The sequence below is a fragment of the Erpetoichthys calabaricus genome, chromosome 11 (genome assembly GCF_900747795.2).
Source record: "Erpetoichthys calabaricus chromosome 11, fErpCal1.3, whole genome shotgun sequence".
Taxonomy (NCBI): domain Eukaryota; kingdom Metazoa; phylum Chordata; class Cladistia; order Polypteriformes; family Polypteridae; genus Erpetoichthys; species Erpetoichthys calabaricus.
This window is the reverse complement of record NC_041404.2, coordinates 139,023,786-139,046,519: the sequence shown is the minus strand read 5'-3', so window position 1 is coordinate 139,046,519 and position 22,734 is coordinate 139,023,786. Positions and strand designations below refer to the sequence as shown.

At 39.5% G+C, this 22,734-nt stretch overlaps 1 protein-coding gene across 1 annotated transcript in view; it reads left to right on the top strand.

Annotated features, from left to right (window-relative positions):
* rrn3 (RRN3 homolog, RNA polymerase I transcription factor) overlaps positions 1-21,135 on the top strand; it is a 35,732-nt gene extending 14,597 nt beyond the window's left edge. Inside the window, exons 7-18 of the mRNA XM_028814103.2 lie at positions 84-147; positions 262-331; positions 2,546-2,644; positions 4,019-4,120; positions 4,891-5,023; positions 5,751-5,881; positions 6,511-6,641; positions 7,189-7,373; positions 7,777-7,885; positions 9,718-9,870; positions 13,166-13,253; positions 19,753-21,135. Of these exons, the coding sequence (XP_028669936.1) occupies positions 84-147; positions 262-331; positions 2,546-2,644; positions 4,019-4,120; positions 4,891-5,023; positions 5,751-5,881; positions 6,511-6,641; positions 7,189-7,373; positions 7,777-7,885; positions 9,718-9,870; positions 13,166-13,253; positions 19,753-19,911 (1,424 nt within the window). The 3' untranslated portion in view covers positions 19,912-21,135. The remainder of the gene's footprint in view (positions 1-83; positions 148-261; positions 332-2,545; positions 2,645-4,018; positions 4,121-4,890; positions 5,024-5,750; positions 5,882-6,510; positions 6,642-7,188; positions 7,374-7,776; positions 7,886-9,717; positions 9,871-13,165; positions 13,254-19,752) is intronic.
* The last annotated feature ends 1,599 nt before the right edge of the window (positions 21,136-22,734 follow it).

Genomic DNA, 22,734 nt, shown 5'->3' with positions numbered 1-22,734 from the left:
TTGATTCATTTTCGTATTTTCTGAGCAATTGTATATGTTATGTTTTAGTGAGTTAGCCCATCTTTTTGCTTTCTTTCCCTCAGACTTGCCAAGGAGCTTTGATTTATGCCATCGCGCTCTACAGATAATAGCTCGATATGTACCATCGTAAGTGTTTACTGTACTTGCACTTGTATCCAAAGTCGTTTAATTTGCAAAAGAAAGTCTTGCATGACGAAATTGTGGTAGAAGTTTTGAAATTTTTTTTTTTTTTTTTGGTAGAACTTCCAGATTTTTGGTTCCTATCCTGAGAGAGAAGTTTCCTTTCATCAACAAATCACCAAAAACACTGGTAAGGATTCTGACCAACTGTGATGTCTGAGGTCAAAAACCTGTGCCCATATTTATCAAACGTCTGAGTAGGATAATGATCCCTAACTGGCTCAAAAATATCAGAATGATGCAAATTTCGTTCTACTTTTAGTAGTAAGAGTAAATGCACTTTATCAGTTTTCCTAATTTGGGCAACTACTCCAAAATTCACCAGGATTTAGGAGAACTTGTAAACTGTCCTAACTCACTAGCAGCTGTCAGAATATGACATTTAGGCGGAGACTGGCACACAAATCCTGAAGAAAGCTCAGTCTTTTGGAAATGCCAGCCAGCAATGAACTAGTAAAATATCGATTTGACAGAGACAAACAAATCTTGTACATCAGACAATCTGCACAAACAAGCCATGCACTGTCAGTTGAAATAAAATTGTTGGTAACAGTATGGTTTTTTTGGCCACAGAAATAATGCAGCTTTACAATAGCAATGATTTGGGTATGTCGAAACCAACCTTTTCTCGAATATTACACTAAACTTTGAACAGCCATATAATGTATGAGATAATTTACAGATCCATACATTTCCCCACCACTCCATGTGAGGTAGTGCTAAAGCAAGCTGCATTCATGCAAATCGACACTCAAATGAAGATCATTGCTCCGAGTGTGGTTGAGCACACGTATGTGAATCGCAAGTGATATCACAGGATCATCACACAGGTGATCATTGATGCAAACTCTACTGTGATAAACCAGCGTGTTACCCCAAAAATAGGCGAGGCAAGGTGGGTGATTGACAGTGAAATGTCACACAGATACACTGAGCTCTCCATTCCATGAGACCCTGGAACATTCATGTTACACTTTACCAGCCCGAGAAGGTTCAAGAAGGCAGGCGGAGAATCCTGGGGCATTGGACAAATGGAGCCTCACAGAAAATAAAGGGGGGGGGGGAGGTCTTGGAGAGAGACTGTGGAAGACTATCTGGAACCCTGGAAGAGTGAACACAACTTCAGAAACCGTGCTGGAATAGCCATGGCTAGTTTCAGTATAACTGTTACCTTATGAGGCATTCTCTCTGGTCTAAACAGTGGGAGGGTAAATCTTCTGAAAGTACGGATGTGGATCAAAATTTGTTAAATAAACATGCCTGTTGTCGGCTTAATTCTCATTTGGTGTGTGTGTGTGTGTCTCAGTCTTTCCATCTTGGTACTTGTTACAGTTATTGTGAAGAGGCAACAATTGCGTGCAGATTAGCACAGTATCCCACCTTAATATGTTTTCCATCCATTTTCCAACCCGCTGAATCCGAACACAGGGTCACGGGGGTCTGCTGGAGCCAATCCCAGCCAACACAGGGCACAAGGCAGGAACCAATCCCGGGCAGGGTGCCAACCCACTGCAGGACGCACACAAACACACCCACACACCAAGCACACACTAGGGCCAATTTAGAATTGCCAATCCACCTAACCAGCATGTCTTTGGACTGTGGGAGGAAACCGGAGCACCCGGAGGAAACCCACGCAGACACGGGGAGAACATGCAAACTCCACGTAGGGAGGACCCGGGAAGCGACCCAGGTCTCCTAACTGCGAGGCAGCAGCGCTACCACTGTGCCACCGTGCCGCCCTTAATATGTTTTCCTCCTTTTAATATTATTTGATCATTATCATCATCTTTGACGTGAAGCATTAGTATCCAAAAACGACAAAGCACCTTCATGATTTCCAAGGAAACTGCAAAACGCCTTCTCAAGTGCCATTTTGTGATTTGGATTGCTGGAAGATTGTGGAGTCATTCATTATTAACCTCCTTCTACTCTGAGCAATTTTCAGAGACTTGATAAATATCGGCCACTGTTCGTGCTTTGTAAATTTAAAACAATGTTTTCTTACTTAAAAAAAATAAAATAAAAAAAATCTATGGACAAGGAGCAAAAACAGTGTTACCTGTTTTGGTTAGATTTAATTCTACATAGTAGACTAATGCCAGCTCTCTTATACTGGGTGTAAGATTTCCTAGCTTTAACACACTAATATAAAAATGCAGAATGTCTTGTTAAAGCCCATTTAGAAACTTCACTTGCCACAATAGCTTTTGTGACTGATCTTATGAACAGACTTTTGGGTTTTGAGCAGCTATTTCAGTGCCTGATGCTAGTTTACATCTTAAGAGAGAACAACTGTAATCATTTTCAGTAATAACCTCACTTGTTTTGGTGTTGAATACAGGAGTGCTATGTCCACAATCTTCTGCGAATAACAGTGAGCTTCCCAGTTCTGCGTCGGGAGATTCTGGAGCTGGTTATTGAAAAGATGCTCAAGCTTGATGTGAGTATCAACTCAATATTGTAGGATTGGGGAACGGGCAGCATAGACAAAACAATATATATGTTGCTGTAGCTGAATAAAATTCTTTGTCACATTGGATAAAACAAACTTTTCTTTTAATTTATGAGTGAACATTTAATTTTAAACAGTGAAATAAAAATTTCATGGGCAAAAATACTGATTCCCTTAACCTAATATTTTGTAGCAAAGGTTTTGCCATCAAGCACTTTGTGTTGCTCTTACTGAGTTTTCTACACTCTTCAATTGGTTGTTTGGCCCACCTTTCTTTAGTTCTCTCAGGTTTAATTGGCATCTTCTCAACAGCTGTGAATTTCCCCTTGGGATTAATGAAGTATCTATCAGCTGTGAATTTCACTTCTTCCCACAGTTCGTCATTGGGATTCAGATCAGGGCTCCTATCTTACGCTAATTTCAACTTTAACCCTTAAACCGTCGGAACCGGTTATAGTCGGTTCCCAATGCAATTTGCCAGCATGCCGGAGCCGAGTACATTCGCTGAATGCCGCAATCGGCTAATGTCTGTTTCCAGTGCAATTTGGAAGCACGCCAGAGCCGAGTATATTCGACGATGTACATTTATTGAACGCTGCAACCGGCTATAGTTGCTTCCCAGAGCAATTTGCCAGCACGCCGGAGCTGATCAGTCAGTGCCATATATTGGTTGAGCAGCCAGCTCATGAGCACGTTCATGAACTGCATCATCACTCTTCCTGGGATTCGGCCGCTGCACTAGACGAGCCTGCAAGTGTCAGTGGTTACCTCTGTGTGATTGCGTGCAGCCAGTTCAAGCGCAGTTGGCTTGGTGATTTACTGAATTTCATCAATGGTGTCAGTTGCACCTTGTACATATAATAATAGATTGTTGCAGTAGTTTTTTAAATAGTTTTTACAGTTCATTGGCAGTGTGTAAAATGATCAGTGTCGCAAGAATTGTGATGCTCTTTGCATGAAAAAAAAATGTGTTACATTACAATTTCACATTTTCTTTGTGAATTGTGACGTTTACTTAAAAAGTGCGGCAAAAAAGTATTTGCTGTCCAGGGGTGCATTAAACCCCCAAGTATGTGGCAGTTTAAGGGTTAATTGTGAAATTAACTATAAGATTAAAGTTGAAATTTTAAGGTTATAGTTGAACTTTGGACCTTTCTTCTGTAATCGGGTAACTGTTCCCCCAATTTTTTTTTCTTTTCTGTGGTTCTGTTATACACTTCCATATTTATCAGTGTGATGTCTCTCTATTATAAAAAAAAAAAATCTTGAGACGAGATGTGATTGTCTCAGAGCAGGGGGAAAAGTTCCCTCGTCTAAGAAAAGGAAAAAATAAATTTAATTATGTGTCCTTTGTCTCATCAGGTTAGTGCTTCACGAAACAGCATTGAGGAAGCAGAGGAGAATGCAGCCCAGCAAGCAGAAGAGATGGCTGTTGCATCCCGAGAAGAATGTCTCTTCATTATGGTGAGCAACGCTTGAAGTGAAAGCAAATAATTAGCGATACTCTTGTAAAATGTAGACATTTTCCTCAATTGCGGTGCAGTGGGCGGAGTGGGGTTCAAGATTGACTCCCTTGGAGTTTTAAGTACCCTGATAAACAGTACGTATGTAATCTTAGAGTCGGAGAAGTAGGTTCCATTATGCCACTGTGGAAAAGGAATGAAGCTGGGATGCTGTACTGGTGTGTACCGCTCCTGCTTCAAACCCTGAGGGTGAGGATCAGTGACTAAGCAAGCTGTCTCTTCATACTCATCAAATAGCGATCATATTTTCAGTATATATCATCATTTTCCATGTGATTAACTTCTGGTTTTTTGAAAAGCTGTGAATCAATTTGTTTCAGAGAATGCTGTCCTCTGCTTTAAATCTTGCATTAAAAGCCATTGAAGTTAAACAGGACATTTTGAACCATCGGTAGCCACCTAATAATAATTCTGTTTAAAAGGAATATCACATTTTAGCTAAAAGAAAAGCTTAAAAAGCCATACAATTACCATAATTATCTGATAAAGGTATTTATTTTTGTAACTAGACACTAATGTGAAGTTCAATTATATTCCGGACTTGGGGCCCATTTACACCTAAGCATTTTTAGGTTGTTTAGAATTTATAGGTTTGATATCTTGTCTCTACCATGAGGTGGTGGACCATACAAAGGAATAAGTGATTACTTGTGTTCTTTGTGAAATTCCTTTTTTTAAGTGTTTGTTGAATTTCTCAATTTTGTAACATAGGATGAAGATGAAGATAACGAACATGTTAATCCTCCCACAGATGACAGAATCATGGCAAACCCTGTAGCAGAACGTCTGGACTACCTCATGGTGGTTTTGCTAGCATACATTAAAGACATCTGCTTTGTGAATGGTAAGGGAAAGGCCTGGTGTGCTTTAGTTTTTCAGCAATTGTTTTAATGGATTGTATTAAAATAACAAGACTAGTCCAGTTGAGGACAATTGATTTTGAGCCCCATATGAAAGACTTTCAAACCTGGTACTGTATTTCAGGAGCATGTATGTAAAGGTCTGCAATTTTTACTTTTCTTGCTCTGCTGCTTGTCAGAAATGTATTTGTTAGTCAGTTATGGTTGTGTACTTGCAGCAACATGGTTGTAGAGAAGGAGAGATATCAGATTTTGCTGCTACAGTCCACCCCTCCAATATTGGGGAGCCAGTATTTTTTCAAAAGCAAGCAATAACAGAAAAAGTACAATTTCACAGAAAGAATGAATATAGCTGACATACCATTAGCTTCTGATGGACTTGGAATCAGGATTTCCTTATGTATCAGCTGAACTGTCCACTCATACTGGCAGCTGTGGTACACGTGTCTGTTCTGTAGAAGTCAATACAGACCATATCTGAAGCCAAATCGCAAAGGGGCTCATTCCATCTTAATGTTTTGTCTAAAGCATTTTGATAGGATTAAGAAGGTGGTGTGACATGAATAAATGATTATCCTCTTTGTTTAATTCAGACTCAAGAAAAAAGTAAAAGTGATGCCTGCTCTGCTTATTATCACAGATACAGCAATACCCTTTATTTCTTCAGGGAGATTGGAAGTTTATTAAGACATTTTTTATTTTTTTTAACAGATGTGCTGGAGTTAACTCGCACTAAAGAGTTGTACAAGGACCTGATTGCCATCTTTGACAAACTTATCTTACCCACTCATGCCTCCAGTCATGTACAGTTTGTTATCTTCTACCTCTGCAGTTTCAAATTGGTAAGGTGATATTAAAAGGTTTGATTGGGCACACCTTTTTGGGGGATGGGGGGTAATATCCCCCCCAGGGGGAAAAAACTGTCACTGTCTTAGTCACATGACCATTTACAATCTGTTTGTGTTTACAACTACAGTCTTTTGTTGTTAATTCATTTTTTTTTTTAATGAGTACTCCACTCTTAAAATATTTTTTGTTAATTACCCCTTGTAGTTTATAACGATGGCCAAGAAAATGTTTTACTGTTATGTTTTTATGCACAATGAAGATAACGTTTATGATAGAATACGAGCCAATGGGGACCACTGCTAACAATGGCAAATGATGTGAAAATGTCCATTGGTCACCATTGCTTTATTTAAAACTAGCGTGCCTCCGAAAGATGAGGAGTTTTCTCCTTTAGATGGGAGAATCTGTGAATGGTGAATTTTTACTTTTAGCTTCGGTACATTGCTCTCACAATCCTTTTTTTTTATCCTGAGTAAGGCTGAGCTTTAGTTGTACTTATTTTTAGTTATGGCATCTTTTTGGTTCTGCAAAAAAACAAAAAAAGAGTGATAGCAAAAGACTTATTCTGGAGTCAGATCTCTTTTTAAATGTGGTTCTCTCTTGTTTTGTTAATGATCTGTAGGGCTTTGCAGAAGCCTTCTTGGAACATCTCTGGAAAAAAGTGCAGAGCCCCAACAATCCACCTGTGATCCGGCAATCTGCGGCAGGCTACATTGGCAGCTTCCTTGCCAGAGCCAAGTTTATTCCCATTGTGTAAGTGGTGTAGGAGAAGTGTGTGCATTTTAAATGAAAAGCTATCTATCTATCTATCTATCTATCTATCTATCTATCTATCTATCTATCTATCTATCTATCTATCTATCTATCTATCTATCATATAGTGCCTTTCATATCTATCTGCGCCTTTCATATCTATCTGCGCCTTTCATGTCTATCTATCTATCCATCCATTCGCGCCTTTCATGGCTATCCATCCATCCATCCATCCATCCATCCATCCATCCATTCGCGCCTTTCATGGCTATCTATATGTATAATAATGTAAATATTTTGCCATTTCAAAAAGAAAATTAAGTAAATTACCAAATGAACTGAATTTATGCTTTAAAGCTGTAGCTGATTACTGGTTGTCTGTTGACAGATTCTTTCCTTATCCTCAGTATATAAACACGGAGCATAAAGAGCTGGATACAGTAAACAGCTGTTACTAGAAAGTGGCAGAAGTGAGAGTTTATCACTGTCGTTGCTAATCAGGATTGCCTTACTAACTGTTGACCGTTTCCTTGACTCTTCACCTCAGGACAGTGAAGGCCTGCCTCGATCTCCTGGTCCTCTGGGTCCATCAGTACATTGATAGCCAAGACACAGGCTCAAAGGCCTTCTGTGATGTTATGCTGCATGGGCCTTTCTATGCTGCTTGCCAGGCTGTCTTCTACACACTGGTATTCAGACATAGACAGATGGTGGATGGAAACCTACGCTCTGGTTAGTAACAGCTGTGAAACGATTATAATTTAAGAGAGGCCATATTTATTGCATAAGTCATAACAATATATGACATCTCAGTTTGATACTTATTAGTGACTTTTTTGTAATGATGCATGTGATTAAAAGTAAAATGCTACTTTTTTAAAATCATTGCCTGTTACAATATTTTTCACAGGTTTGTATGTTTAGGATGACTTGGAGAAAAAAAAAGTGTTAAAAAAATGTAAGATCCTTATATCAACATAATTAGAATGAACAGAAGTCAGTACATTTGATTTACAGGTTCCAGCAGAGTTTTCATTAACTGTGCCTTTCAGATTAACCCTGTTACAACACTGTTGTTTTTATATTCAGAGGAAAGAGATTATATTGTTAAAACAATGTATATCATTTCTGTTAGGTCTGGCATATCTTCAGAAACTCAACCTGGAGCGTCTTGTCATGTGTCGGCTTAATCCATTGAAGGTTTGCTTACCAGCTGTCACCAACATGTTTGCTGCGATTATGAGGTAAATGCACATTTGGCGATTCCTAACGTTATTTAAACATTTTTACAAACTATTGTCATGAATATTACCAGGAAGTCTTAAAATACTAAAATTTAGTTGTTTTGACATATCACTCCCTATCATTATGATATTCTTGTGATATGGAGACCAATGTTGAATGTTATTCCAGATGTAAATTTTACACAATATAATATTCGTAATCTTTTTAGACACTTGAAATTTGGCTTAGGTACATCCTATTCAATTGCTCATCATTAAGATGATTCTACACCTAGTTCGGAATCCACCTGTTGTCAGTTCAATTGAAAAGACATGATTAGGGGAAAAAAAAGCATATACCTGTCACAGTTGACAGTGTGTATTAGAGCAAAATCATGAGGTTGAAGAAATTGCCTGTAGAGCTTAGAGAGATGATTGTGTCACGGCACAGATTTAGGGAAGGCTACAAAAAAATTCCTGCAGCATTGAAAGTTCCCAAAAGTACAACTGCATTCATAATTCCTGAATGGAAGAAGTTTGGAACACCCACAACTCTTCGTAGGGCTTGCTGCTTGGCCAAACTGAGCAATTGTGGGAGTAGAGTCTTGGCAAGAGAGTGCTTGTATGCATGCCTGACAACGTCAGGGGTGAGCATGCTCCTAATGAGACGACAGATGGCTTCCTGGGGGATCTCCTCCCAGATCTGGACCAGGGCATCACTGAGATCCTGGACAGGATGAGGTGCAACCTGGTGGTGTTGGATGGACCGAAACATAATGTTCCAGAGGTGTTCTATTAGATTTAGGTCAGGCGAGTGTGGGGGCCAATCAATGGTATCAATTCCTTCATCCTCCAGGAACTGCCTGCATACTCTCTCAACACAAGGCTGGGCATTGTCGTGCACCAGGAGGAACTCGGGAACCACTGCACCAGCATAGGGTCTGACAAAGGGTCCAATGATTTCATCCCAATACCAGTTCTGGTATTCTATGGTAAATGCCATTCAAGCTCCTCGGTGCCGGGCATTGAGCGCAGGGCCCACTAGAAGATGTCTGATCCTCAAGCCACCCTCACAAATTCTGTTTCTGATTGTTTGGTCAGAGACATTCACACCAGTGGCCTGCTTGCCACTCATAGGCATTTTGTAGGGCTCTGGCAGTGCTCATCCTGTTCCTCCTTGCCCAAATTTGCAGATACCAGTCAGTCCTGCTGATGGGTTAAGGACCTTCTAGCTCTCCTAGAGTAACTGCCTGTCTCCTGGAATCTCTTCCGTGCCCTTGAGGCTGTGCTGGGGGTTAGGTTAGGGACAGCAAATTGTTGTTACATCCTGGAGAAGTTGGACTACCTGTACAACCTCTGTAGGGTCCAGGTATCACCTCATGCTACCAGTAGTGACACTGACCGTAGCCAAATGCAAAACGAGTGAAAAAAACAGATGAGGAGGGAAAAATGTCAGTGGCCTCCACCTGTTAAACCATTCCTTTTTAGGGGGTCGTCTCATTGTTGCCCCTCAAGTGCACCTGTTATTAATTTCATGAACACCAAAGCAGCTCAAACTGATTAACAACCCCCTCTGCTACTTAACTGACCAGATCAATAGCCCAGAAATTTAATTGACTTGATTCTATACTCTGATTAAAAAGTGTTCCTTTAGTTTTTTTGAGCAGTATATTTCCATAGCTTATGTGCTGTTGGCAACTATGCTTTTCCAGATCTTTCTCTTTCACAGACCATGCTAGAGGGGAATAAGAATCGAGAGGTATTATTAGTTTGTTTCTGAAGCACTCTGTTTTAGATGTTTTGCATGTCAATTTACAGTAACTGAGTTGTCATTCTGCTTCTTTTCCTTCTAGGAAGTATCAGCTTGTGTTTTGTTACACAATCATTGAACGTAACAACCGACAGCAGTTGTCAGTTGTGAGGAGCAATGCAATGGGCGATTGTGTGATTGTCCAGTCCAATCCTCTAGACACCTTCTTCCCTTTTGACCCCTATCTGCTGAAACGGTAAGTGTGGTATGCAGGAAAGGAAAATGAAAAGCCAAGGATTATGATTTTTTTTTTCTCCTGTTTGTTCTCCAGTTTAAATATTTACCTAAGAAGAAAGTAGAACATCCTGTTTCACCTTTCAAAGCATAAAATGCGATGAAGGCTAATGAAACATTATTCTGTCTGCTGCCTTTGTTCACATTAAGTGTTCACTTTCTTTAATGTGAAACCAAATTGTTTTAGATGTCACATATCTGTGTAGATACGTATGGATCACATGTCTGTGGTTTCAGCTGATCGCAGTATAAATACACCTCCATTTGGAAGGGCCAACATTTATTCAGTCAGTATGATGGTCTGACCTACACAATAAAGATAAAGGAGCACTCCAAGCAACTCTATAGAAAGCAGAAATTGGGATGGAGACAAGAAACGTCCAAGTGACTGAATATCTGCTTATATCAGTCACTAGCTGTCCCCCATGGCTACGCTCTCGTAGTAGTGAAACAGGACAAACTTTAGAAATCAATTAAAAAAAGTTTTTAAATGTAATTTGTATTGAGAACAATTTATATTGATAGGTTTTCTATCTGAGGGCCTCTTGATATACAATATTTTTGGTTTTCCTATCTGGGGAGAGGACATATAGGTTTCTTGGGGAACGAACCCAGGTGAAAGCTGACCATGTGAGAAGCATGGTGAGCTAAGATCAACCCCTGCCAACTTGAGTGTCTGTCCCTGTAATTAACATTACAAGGCAAAGCCACCAGGAACGGTAATCTCTTGAATTGAAAGGGCATGTCTGTCGTGATTAGAGGAATGCGAGGGATTAAAACCCTCTCGCCAATGCCACATCCTGTGATGATTATTGCCTCTATGATGATGATCTGAAGCTGACAGACCTGGAGACGGGTGCCGTTGCAAAGTTTGGGTGGCCTCAGGTTTCTCAAAAGAATAATCGGTGCTCCTGCTTTCAGTGCTAAGTTGTGGGTTGGCATGCCAGGAGGATTAATGGAATTTAAAAATTCTGTAGAATAATGAACTGAATTGTTGTGTTCTAAAACTGTATTTATTGAAGTGTGTGTCTGAGATCGCGTGTCAGATAATTTTGAGCACCAGTTGATTCATTTTATGCCTCCTCGGCCCGAAGCCTCTCTCTTCACTTCGTGCTTATAAATCGCTGCCGCAAGCGAACTGTGATACTTGGCGTGATGAGGGAAGTTACAAAATCAACTGAAAAAAAACCTGATCTAAATCCGTTAAGTAGTTCTCTCCTGAAAAGTGGACAGACATACAGACCCGACTCGAACGGAAGCTGGCATGTGAGTGAGGATGGCCCTGCCCGGCTCCCTACTCCTGAGGTCCCGCCTCCCCCTCCTCTCGGCCCGCTGCTTCTCTCTTTGATTTGTGCTGATTAATCGGTGCCGTAAGCAAACTGTGATATTTAGCGCAATGAGAGAAGTTGCAAAATCAAATGGATTGTTCAAGCAAATTATAGAAAAAAACCCAATCTAAATCCATTAATTAGTTCTCTCGTGAAAAGTGAACAAACATACAGACAGACAGACGTTGGATTTTATATGTATATAGAGATGAAGAAATGTAAACGGTGTGGCACAGCTACAAATCTGCTAGAGTAGATCAGCATCAAAAACTGAAGAAGATGAGTGAGGGAAGCCATCAAGACACCTATGAGAACTCTGCAGGAGTGAGAAGCTTCAGCGGCTAAGATTGGAGAGACGGGGTAGACAACAACTGTTGTCCAGGTACTTCATTCGCAGCTTTATGGGAGAGTGACAAAGAAAAGAAATGCACAGAACATCTTCCGAAAAGGCACATGGGAGATTCTGTACACAGTGTGAATATCCTGGAGTGGCTAAGTTAAGATTCCTGACCTCAATCCAATTGAGAATTTGTGACTGCATGTGTCAAAGGCTGGTCACTCAGGGTCACTATGACACCTGGCAGAGCCTGAGCAGTTTGACAGAGAAGAATGGGGAGAAATGGCAGTGTGGAGATGTGTAAAGCTCATAGAGGTCTTGTTACGAAGTAAAGATAAACTAGTCTTGTGTTATTCTGTTTGGTTTAGTGGTCATTTGTTTATGTTGACCTCTTTTGTAAGTCGAATGGATACAAGTGTCTGCTAAGTGAATAAGTGCGTAAATTAATGAAACTGTGGACTTTTCTACTTTTCAATTAGAAATTGGTAAGTAGTGATGAGTGATCCTTGTAGGGTTTGCTTTGCTGTGAGTGTGGTGATATTTTATTATAACTATCGAATATTGTTTTATGTACCGTCCCTACAATCCCCCCCACCCCCTGCAAAAACCTGGACTATTCCTGTTAGGTAACATAACTTCATGGCTCTGAGGCTAAGGATCTGCGCTGGTATCCCGAAGGTTGCCGGTTCAAATCCCCGTCACTGCAAAAAGAGATCCTACTCTGCTGGGCCCTTGAGCAAGGCTCTTAACCTGTAATTGCTCCAGGGGCGCTGTACAATGGCTGACCCTGTGCTCTGACCCCAAAGGGTATGCGAAAACTAACAAATTCCTAATACAAGAAATTGTATAAGGCGAAAAAAAAAAAAAATAATAATATCATTATTTCTGCACTTAGGTCATCTCAAAGGATTTTTATAATTGTGTGATCAGAAAGCCAGCAAATATCCACATTTAATAATAAAAAAAGAAATCTAGCTTGAGCTGTTCACTTGTGTTGGTACCAAAATTAAAAAAAAAGTATTCATACATTCAGTTTAAAGTGTACAAATAGGTGCTACATGCATCAAACAATAGGGCCATTTAGTAAGTATCCCTGTGGTGGGCTGGCGCCCTGTCCGGGGTTTGTTTCCTGCCTTGCGCCCTGTGTTGTCTGGGATTGGCTCCAGCAGACTCCCGTGACCCTGTAGTTAGGATATAGCGGGTTGGATAATGGATGGATGGATAGTAAGTATCCTGAGAGATTGCAGTATCTCTGCTTTTTGGTTTGGGTGAGCTCCGATCAGTATGACCAAGAGATACAATCAGTGTTGCATCAAATTCAGGCCATTTTATTGATCACTGCTGTGCCTCACAAAACATCAATTAGTTTTTGCTGAACCCTAGGGCTCCACGGAGCACAATTTAAGAAACCCTGGCCTAAAGAACCCCTATGTTCATGAAAACCAATCTTTTCATTAAGTGCATTACATGTGCATTGATCAATTCTGTGCAGACTGCTTCATCAGATTGGTGGTGTAAAGGTGAACAGGACATGAGGGGAAGTGAACAAAACTGATTGCTCATCTTTGTGTCTTCTGTTCTAATTACTTCAGGTCTGGCACGGTAATCCATGGCATTTACCAGGTCTGGGAGGAGACAGATGTGAATGATACTCATGGAGGCAAGCAGCAGATTAAACAGGTAACATTATAACAATTACTTTAAACCTACAGTAGACATGGGTCAGATATTAAAATTGAAATTGCGTAAGTGAATTTTGAGATTTTTTGTTAATTCATTCTCAAGCTGGATTCATCAAGTTAACTTGTAAAGACTTTACAGAAGTGTAGTTTATGACAACATACAGAATGGATTTTTACCTGCCTGGTAATATCAGTATCCAGAATATTTATATATTTTTTGTTTTGCTTTTAACTTTATATATTCTAATACGAGTACAGTAACATTTCACTTCTTCAGTTTTAATGAGGCTGGTTTCTAATTGCTTACTAGACTGTTGGCGATAGCTATAAAATCTTTTTTAATTTTGCTCTGTGTCATGTGAACAGAGACCAACACTGGCCAAAAAAATATCAGCTGCTAGTAGACTTCAAAATGAATGTGTTCAGAAAGCTCCAAAGCATGCAGTGGCACTAAGGCTTTGCCTGCCCCATGTCATTGAAGATATCATCATGAGCGGATGTGCCAGAGGAGAAATGTTTGCATCCCAAGCATTCTTTTCATTCCAGACCAACATGTTTTCAAACAACTACAGTTTCCTATCTGACTTGCATTTTAGATGCCTATTAATAAGACACAAAAGCAATCCCTTAAAGTTATAGATGTCAACCTGGAGAGTTCAAAGTTTTTCCGTAAGCAGGTGCACATGGCATTGACTCAAGCTGGGATAGAAAAATATTTACAGTGTTTGTTTTGGCAAAAAAAAAAAAAAAAAACAGTTTTCCAAAACATTCTCCAAAGTGCTTCCTTTCATTGTTGGCACGAGGTAATTAATGGAAATATTGCGCTGTAAATAAATGCTTTCAGTTCTTTATTGCTGCTGTTGTCTATTTATATCATGGACTACAATTGCCAGGTATCTTAGTTAGTTGAAACTTTTTGTTTTTCTTTTGTCGCTAGTGTCTGGCTTGCTGAGTTGTCGTCGTACATCATGCCTGTGTTTTTGCCTTATTTGTCTTACAGTTCAGCATTAAAAGTGTACAATGTAATGAAGGTTAAAGGGATGGGTCTTCTGTCAGCAGCTTTATGAATTGAGTATTAATTACAGTACTTGTAAAAAAAATATTCATCCCCTTAGAAGTTTTCATATTTTATTTTTATGCAGCATTGAATCACAGTGAATTTAATTTAGCCTTTTGGCATCAACCAACAGAAAGACTCTTAAAGTTGAAGTGAAAAAAGATCTCTGTAAAGTGGTCTACATTAATTACAAATATAAAAAATTAGGAGTGGTCTCCCCTCGACTTTCTTGTATACTCATATATGGGAATGGATACTTGAGGAGTAAGACGATTCTATTTTTATATTATGTACATTAAAGAACCATTAACGTCAAATCAAATTAATTATATATTGAAAAATTATTATAAAAGTAAAGTTGAATAAATCGGACTCTGCAGCTGCATGCATAAAAGGTAAAGTACCACTTAGCAGAAATAGCTCAAAAGTTGATGGAAATCTACGTTTTGTACCGAATACTTGTATGCAAAATTTGGTTGATCTGAGAGCATACTCAAGTTATCGTGGTTAAATACACAGATATAATTCTAAAAAATTTTTTTTTCGGACTCCGAGTTCTAAAACGTCGAGATTCATCAAAATCTCAAAGTTGAGTTTTTGGACGATTCCAATACTTTCCCCATACTTCATATACGAAAAAATCAGGGAGGTCTAAAACATCGAGACTCATCAAAATCTCGACATCGAATCTTTGGACCATTACAATACTTGCCATATACTTCATATACGAGAAAGTCAAAAACGGCAAATGATAAAGCAGATTATGTCCGGGAGATGAAAGTCAAAGGGGTGCGGACAAAAGAACAGTCAAAGCCAAAAGGAAATTCAGAACCAAACTGATGAAGCTGACGGTCAAAGACAGAAGGGGGTCAGACTGACGCAGAGCCAAGGATTGCTGTTAACAGAGTTTTATCCACCGAGGGTTGCCAAACCTGCCGACTGCCGCCATATTTCTACCAGAAGGTGGATGGTGTCATTGTCAGGGGTCACCATGCGGGTCTTGCCCAAGTCTCCGGCAGAAGGTCGATACCCTAGTAGTTCGTGTAACCGAGGATGGGACACAGTGGTGAGGGAGAGACATTAAACGGGTCTCTATGTTGAAAGGTGCAGAAAGGGTACAAAGTTTATTACGACAGGACAGGTCAATAAATAATGAAAATGTTGAAGCAATTCAAAGGAATAAAACAGGTTAAAATTTCACTGCACTAAGACTTGTTTTTTAAAGGGGGTCCTTTAAAAAATGAGCTACACAAACACAGGAGAGTAACCCCACCGTCTTGCACAGAAGAGGGATAGGGGCACAGCCCACTGTCATTATCGCTCAGGTAACGCACTTCACTGCTCTAGTCAGTTCTGTTTTGGCCTTCACTCCAGCGCTCCTGTGGACCCCACAGGTATTCCCAGCGACTTCCTTTGCCCTTAGTCCTGTATACGAGAAAGTAAAAACTCAAAATAATTGATCGCATAAGTATTCACGTAAATCCTTACTGGTGCAGCCAAATGATTTTAGAAGTCACAGAGTTAGTTGTTAATGTATCCTTATGTGGAAGGGCCAGTTTGTGGTGAGCCTCCATGGTGGCCTAATTTCCATGATGAAAACAAAAGAGCACTGCAGGTAATTTAGGGTTTGGAGGCAACAAAATATCCAAGTCAGTGAATATCCATGTAAATCAATCATCAGTCAGAAATGGAAATAGTACAGAACAGCTGTAAATCAGCCTCGAGCAGGCCATCCATAGAAACTTAGGAGGACGAGCAAAGGAGACCACCATAAGATCACGGAGAACTCTGAAGAAGTCACAAGCTACAGCAGCCGAGATTGGAGGGACTGTGTAGACAACAACTGTTGCCCTTGTGCTTCACCAGTCGCAGCTTTATGGGAGAGAGAAAATTCACAGTATATCTCGGCAGAAATCACATTAGAGAGACCCGAAGTCAACTGAAGGAAGGTTTTATGGTCTGAGGTGACCCAAGGTTGAGTTTTTTGCATTTCCGACTAAACACACATTATCAAAAACACAGCATTCCCATCTTGAAGCAGGGTGGTGGCAGAATTGGGCTATGAGGGATGGTACTGTGTTGCCGGCCCTAGAAGCTGTGTGAGGGGAAAATGAATGCAGCAAAAAGCCAAAACTACACATAAATGGCATCAAAACAACAGTTTTAATGGTTTGGAGTGAGCAAGTGAGAGTCCTGCTCTCAATCTAATTTAGAATTTATGGCTGGACTCAACTAAGGAGATTTACTCTGTCCCTATGACACCTGACAGAGCTTGAGAAATTTTGCAAAGAAGAATAGGAAAAATGGCAGAGCAGATAATGACCTGTGCAGACAGACTCAAGGCTGTCATGTCTGCCAAGGGTGCATCCACTAAATGCTGACCTGAAGGAGTCAGATCACATATTTTTGCATTTTGTATTTGTAATTAAATTAGACCACTTTGCAGCGATCAGATTTTCACTTTAACATTAAAGACTCCTTTTATCTTGATCAGTGTCAAGAAAGCCAAATTGTATCCTCTGTGATTCAACTATGTATAACAGTAAACTGAGAAAACGTCCAAAGGGCGGTGTCCAACAGCACTGTTTGTAATGGTGTTTTAATACTGTTACTATTAGATTAGATTAGATTAGATAAACTATTATTAATCCTTAGGATTAAACTTTAGCCAATACTGAATAATGATGACACACTGAGAGATGTATTCTCACAATCTCCCCTCCTGGCACAAAGACAACCACCAAGCCTGCAGCAACTAATTGTCCAAAGCTCCCTTAGTGAACCAACAGAAAATGGCACATCTCCTTGCCAACAGAAATGATGTGAAACCAGTGCTCACATTTATAATATGTGGAAGAAAATTATGAATACAGACACCCCCCACTGGAATGCCCCAATTTAAGCAATAAAACACAGGCAGGAGAAAGCGTCAATCGTTATTCTTTATCTTAAATCTCCGAAGAGGCAAAAAGCATCATATCAGTGTTTTTGCAAAGAAAAAAAGTGTCCTCTGCGCTCTATTTATACAGGCCATTGATTAAGTCACAATTCTTTAAAAGGAATTCATTACAAATTCAGAAAACTTTTAACATGATTGGTTACACCTACAGTAGGTTTGGATTTTTTTTTCTCCCTAAATAATAAAAACCACCATTTACAAACTGCATTTTGTGTTTACTTGTGTTATATTTGACTAATGGTTAAATGTGTTTGATGATCAGAAACATTTTAGGTGACAAACATGCAAAAGAATAAGAAATCAGGAAGGGGGCAAATAGTTTTTCACACCACTGTAGTTGCTAACAGGACATGGCAGATGGTGATACCTTAGATGACCACAATTTGATTGATAGTCCTGTTTGTTTAGGATGTACATGACTTATTGAAAGTATATCTTTCTTCTTATTTTACGAGATGTGTGAATTTCACAAAAAAGAGAAAAGAACAATGGTCTACACACATACAGACATATATATATATTATGATCCAGCTGGGTACAAAAACAGGAAACAGTATTATAGAAGACAGGTTATGCCATAAATATGACATTTTTTCCTTAAGGGCTCAAATAAAATAACAAGAAATACATTTATCATAGTATAATAAAATAACTGTCAGCTTTTAAGCCTAAGCTCAGAAGGATATGAGACTCGGACACATGCCAGGTGCACATTGGACTAGTGTTCAAATTCAACTCTTACAAATACTGTACGGATCGTGTAGTTATACCACACTGCTGACAATAATGTTACATAAAGAGATCATTTTTCCTACAGGTCGTCTAATGCGGTCTACCTAATTCTACGTATGAAATGTCCCAGCACTGTACTGTATGTGGGAGAAAATGGACAAACTCTCTGCCAAAGAATGAATTTACACAGATTCCACATTAAGCATGGCAATAGAGATGTTCCTATAGGAGTTCACTTCAGCATCAATGGACACTGTGAGAGGGACTTTAAACTCTCAGTACTTATAGGCAACTTCAAGGCAGAAGAGAAGGGAATGGGAAGTTAAACTGATGGTAAAATGTAACGCGTTACAACATGGTTTAAAGTACAGATTCACATTGTAAGAAAAACTTCAATTGACTTTGTTACAGAGTTATCAAAAGATCTTGACTATACATTGTTCTGTTAAATGAATCTTAGGCTGGCGAGGGCAGTTTTATTTTTGACATTGAAGATGACCCACTTAAAGGTTTTCAAGTGCTGTTTCCTGGTGTATATAAACACAGTGAACTCCAGTTTCTGTACTTCAACTTACCTGAAGAAGCCTCAAAGGCTTACATATTGTAATCTGTTCAATTAGCCAAGTGAAGGTGTCATTTGCTTCACTTCATTTAATCTCAAGGGGATAATTCAAATGCATACTGCAGCAGAAACATAAAAACAAGGATGTGTATTCACAGCACAAATAATACAGACAAACATTCGATAAGTAAAAAATAAAGTATGTTGTATAGATATTTCAAAATGGTATTTCAAAATTAACGAGTGCCCCGGGAATTGTACTTATTATTAGGTAGTACTTTATCTGTCAAGGACGAAATTTAGCTTTTAATATAAGCTCAATAAATAAGTTAATGAAAATATAACAGACAACAGGACCCCCCCCCTCCCCCAAATACACACCAGACTGAGTAAAAAAGAAAGAATAGAACTTCTGAGCGTAGGTAATGATAAAAAGCGCAGTCCCAGTTAGACATTTTAAAGGCTTATTTCCATTGGTATAAAGGAGCCACAAGTAGTATATCACCACACATTTTTGCTGAAAAATTTGTTAGTATCATCTCCAGACAGAGGAGCAGCCTCAGCGACAGACTGCTGTCACCATCCTGCTGCACTGACAGACTGAGGACTATGTGACTCTTCAATTCCACTCGGGGGGGGGGGGGGGGCAGTGGTAAACGTTAACATTATACAAAGTTACTGTCTGTTATACCTGCAATTTTATCATTCTTTAATTTAATATTGTTTTTTATCAGTATGCTGCTGCTGGAGTATGTGAATTTCCCCTTGGGATTAATAAAGTATCTATCTACCCATCTATCTAGCTATATATCTAGCTAGAAGTTCTTAGAGGCTGGCGTAAAAGTCAGCGAGAGGATATGCAGTGTTGTTCAGAATGGCCATCAGTTTTGTCTTTATTCTCTCCTCCATGACTACCTCCAGCAGGTCCAGAGGGTGTACCATAACTGTGCCTGCCGTCTTAATCGGCTTGTTGTTTCAATGGGTTTCTATGTAGCAATCTTACCATATTATTATTATTATTATTATTATATACTGCTTCAGTTGGTCTCTTAATTGCTTTGTACTTGGGATTTATAAGAAAAGAATTTATAAGATAAGAAACCTCAGTTATGCACTTCAGTTTTTAAAGTCTATTGGCTTCTCTATTATTTGGTCACTAAATATTTTTTTTTCCTTTCTACCTGCAGGGTTGCAGAGGTGGAGATGAAGATGATGATTTCTTGCGAGGGGAGACCCCCAAGAATGATTCAATGGAAGGGATCACTCCAGGCTCCTATGATTCTCACTTGCGCAGTCCAAACTCCATGGGCTCACCCCCCATTGCATTTTTGCAGCGTCCATTCTGAAATTATACCTAGCCAACAGGTTTGTGAGAATGGATCTGATATATTTTATGGACCTTCCTTTTTTTGAAGTGCAAGTCTTGCACTTTGAGACATTTGGATAAACATTCATGTGTTTACGATTCTGGCAAAGGCTGGATGAAAGAAAAAAGGAAAGTCAATTTTTATACTTTAGGGGTCTGCATTGGCGTAGATAAGTAAGTTTAAATGTTTAACAGTCAAGCAAGAGAGTAGTTCAACTCATCCTGCCATGCACCCTTTTTCTCTGGAGACCATACTGTACACTGCCCTCTGTGAAATAACATCGAGTGTCACCTCTTCCAGAAACTAAATGCCTTCAACAAGTCAAAGAAATCAAATCTGTGAGTGCCCTGCAGGGTTGTGGAGCTGGCAATAGCTGTCTGCAGTTCTCTAATTTTGTTGGTAGTCAGTTTTATTCCTTAAACTGACAGGTCCACACCATGCAGCACAGCAAGTTCATTCTGGACACCAGTCACCCTAATGTTTTGGAGCTGCACTTTCTTATGAGCATTATATATCCCACATTGAATATCTGAGCCCGACATGCTGCCACTTTTATTGTGCATCGGATTTTATCGACCTGTTGATAAATAGGTGGAAGATGTCTGCTGGAGTCGGATCAAGATTCTGCAACACCACAAGGTGATCTATGGAAACTCTGCTGATTTTATTTTGAACTTAACTATTTGGTGGCCACGGTGCTTTTTTTTTTGTTTTTTTTTTTGTTTTTTTGTTTCCCCTCCATGTCTGAATCAAATCACATTTTTAAGTGAACTCCAAAGGAAGACAAAGCAGAACAAAAGCAAAGATCACTGCATTGAGACTGGTAGGTTGTTGATCACGATGAGCTCTCCCTCCTTCTTCTGTAATGATATAGTGTGCCGAGACTGAGGATTGGGTATGCTGTGAAGGTTTCTAAACATGAGATGGGTAATTTTTAAGTTTGAGGAAAGAAGCCTGAAGCTATACATCTGACCCTATGGGACTGTCACTTTGAAGCACACTACGTGATCTGTTTGAGTATTTGTGTTATACACACAGCTGTTTGTAGCCTATTTAAAGTTAACTGTCATAATGGCACTTTGCTGTTGGATAATTTTTGTACATATATTTATATGTATATATGATCTACAAATAAAACTTTATTTGATCTAAGCCTGTGTAATGCAGTAATGCAGCAGGACAAATAATTTGGAACTGTTGTGTAGTTACTATTTACATTAGGGGTGCCAAACTCCAGGCCTGGAAGGCCGCAGGAGCTGCAGGTTTTCATTCAAACCGTCTTCCTAATCAGTGACCAATTTTCACTGCTAATTAGCTCCTTTTCCCTTCATTATAATAGCCCTGGTTTTAAGGACTCAGTCCTCAGAATTGATTCTTCATTAAATGACAGCCAAACAAAAATGAGATGTGAAACGAGCCAACTGTTGACCAGCTAAATTGGGGCTTCAGACCCCAACCAATCTCGCCCCAGTCACTTTCTTAATGAGAAGCCGATTCTTGCTCTTAATTAAACCCGTTTTTTAATTCCATGGCTTGTTGCTGCTCTCATTCTGCCACAGCAGACATTTCCAAAACTGTTGATTTTTCTCTTTTTTCTAAGAACACCGTCCAAATGTTTTGGTGACCTGAGGGATCAAACTTACTGAGACCTTCACCTTTCTTTATTTTCAGATATTGTGTGATGGGCACAGGTGAGCTGGTCATGTGGTGGCTCGTTTTGTGTCTCACTATTATTTGGCTGCTAATTAAGGAAAAAGAAACAGCAAAGGGGTCTGAGTCGAGTTAATTACAATTAAGGCAAAAGAAAACTGGTCACTGATTAAGAAGATGGTTAGAATGAAAACCTGCAGCCACTGTGGCCCTCCAGGCCCGGAGCGCGACACCCATGATTTACATGAAACTCTTGCTATTGGCCCACTACTGTGAAGTTCCTTGAGCATGGGAAAGGCGCTATATAAATAAAATGTATTATTATTATTACTGGAAGGAAGCATTTCTTCCAGGTTTTGGTTTTATGCGTCACTGAAAGAGACTAACTAATCACCTGGCACTAATTATTTGTTTGCTGTGGGTTGAGTCAGTTCAGCTACATGCTGTAGTTATCTTTTCAAGTTTTGTTTCCCTGTTACAGAGTCGTTTTTCTCTTATGAAGATGTCCGGTTGATGGAGGGGTATTTCATTTTGTATATCTGATGTGTGTTGCTATGGAGGATTAGTTTTCTTGATTGTTTTCTCTTGTAGGAGTTTTCAGTAAAGAAAGGGTGGGTGGCTTTGCAAAAGATACATTGAAAAGATCAGCATTTCCTTTCCGAACTGTGGAAAGTCAGCAGTGTGTTAGTGAAAGTATCGGTCCCTGTTTTAGCATGTTATCAAATCAGCTGTGACACGCACTTGTTTTGTCATTTTAGGGTCCTTTGGTGAACTTTTTCTCCCTTTTGTACTCTTTATCATGTAGACTTTAACAAAATATCTCAAAGCCGGTCAGGTACTGTAGTTCAGCAATGCCAGGCAATTAGAGTACCAGAACAGGCAAGGGAAAAAAGTTACACGTTCATTCATGTATTATATAGATTGTAAGTTTTATTATGACTAGTGCCATATAAAAGCAAATAGAATGTGGCATTTTCTGTACAAACCATACAACCTGGTAGGACTAGATGTAAAGTTTCAGGTGGCGTGCAAAACTTGTAGTTACATTCGATTCTGTTCTTAGCCAGCTCCTCCTCCGCATAGGGCCAAGCCGCCTGCCTGTCTCAATATGGCTGCCTTGATAGAGTTGGTCTTCTCAAGGTGGAAAAATGT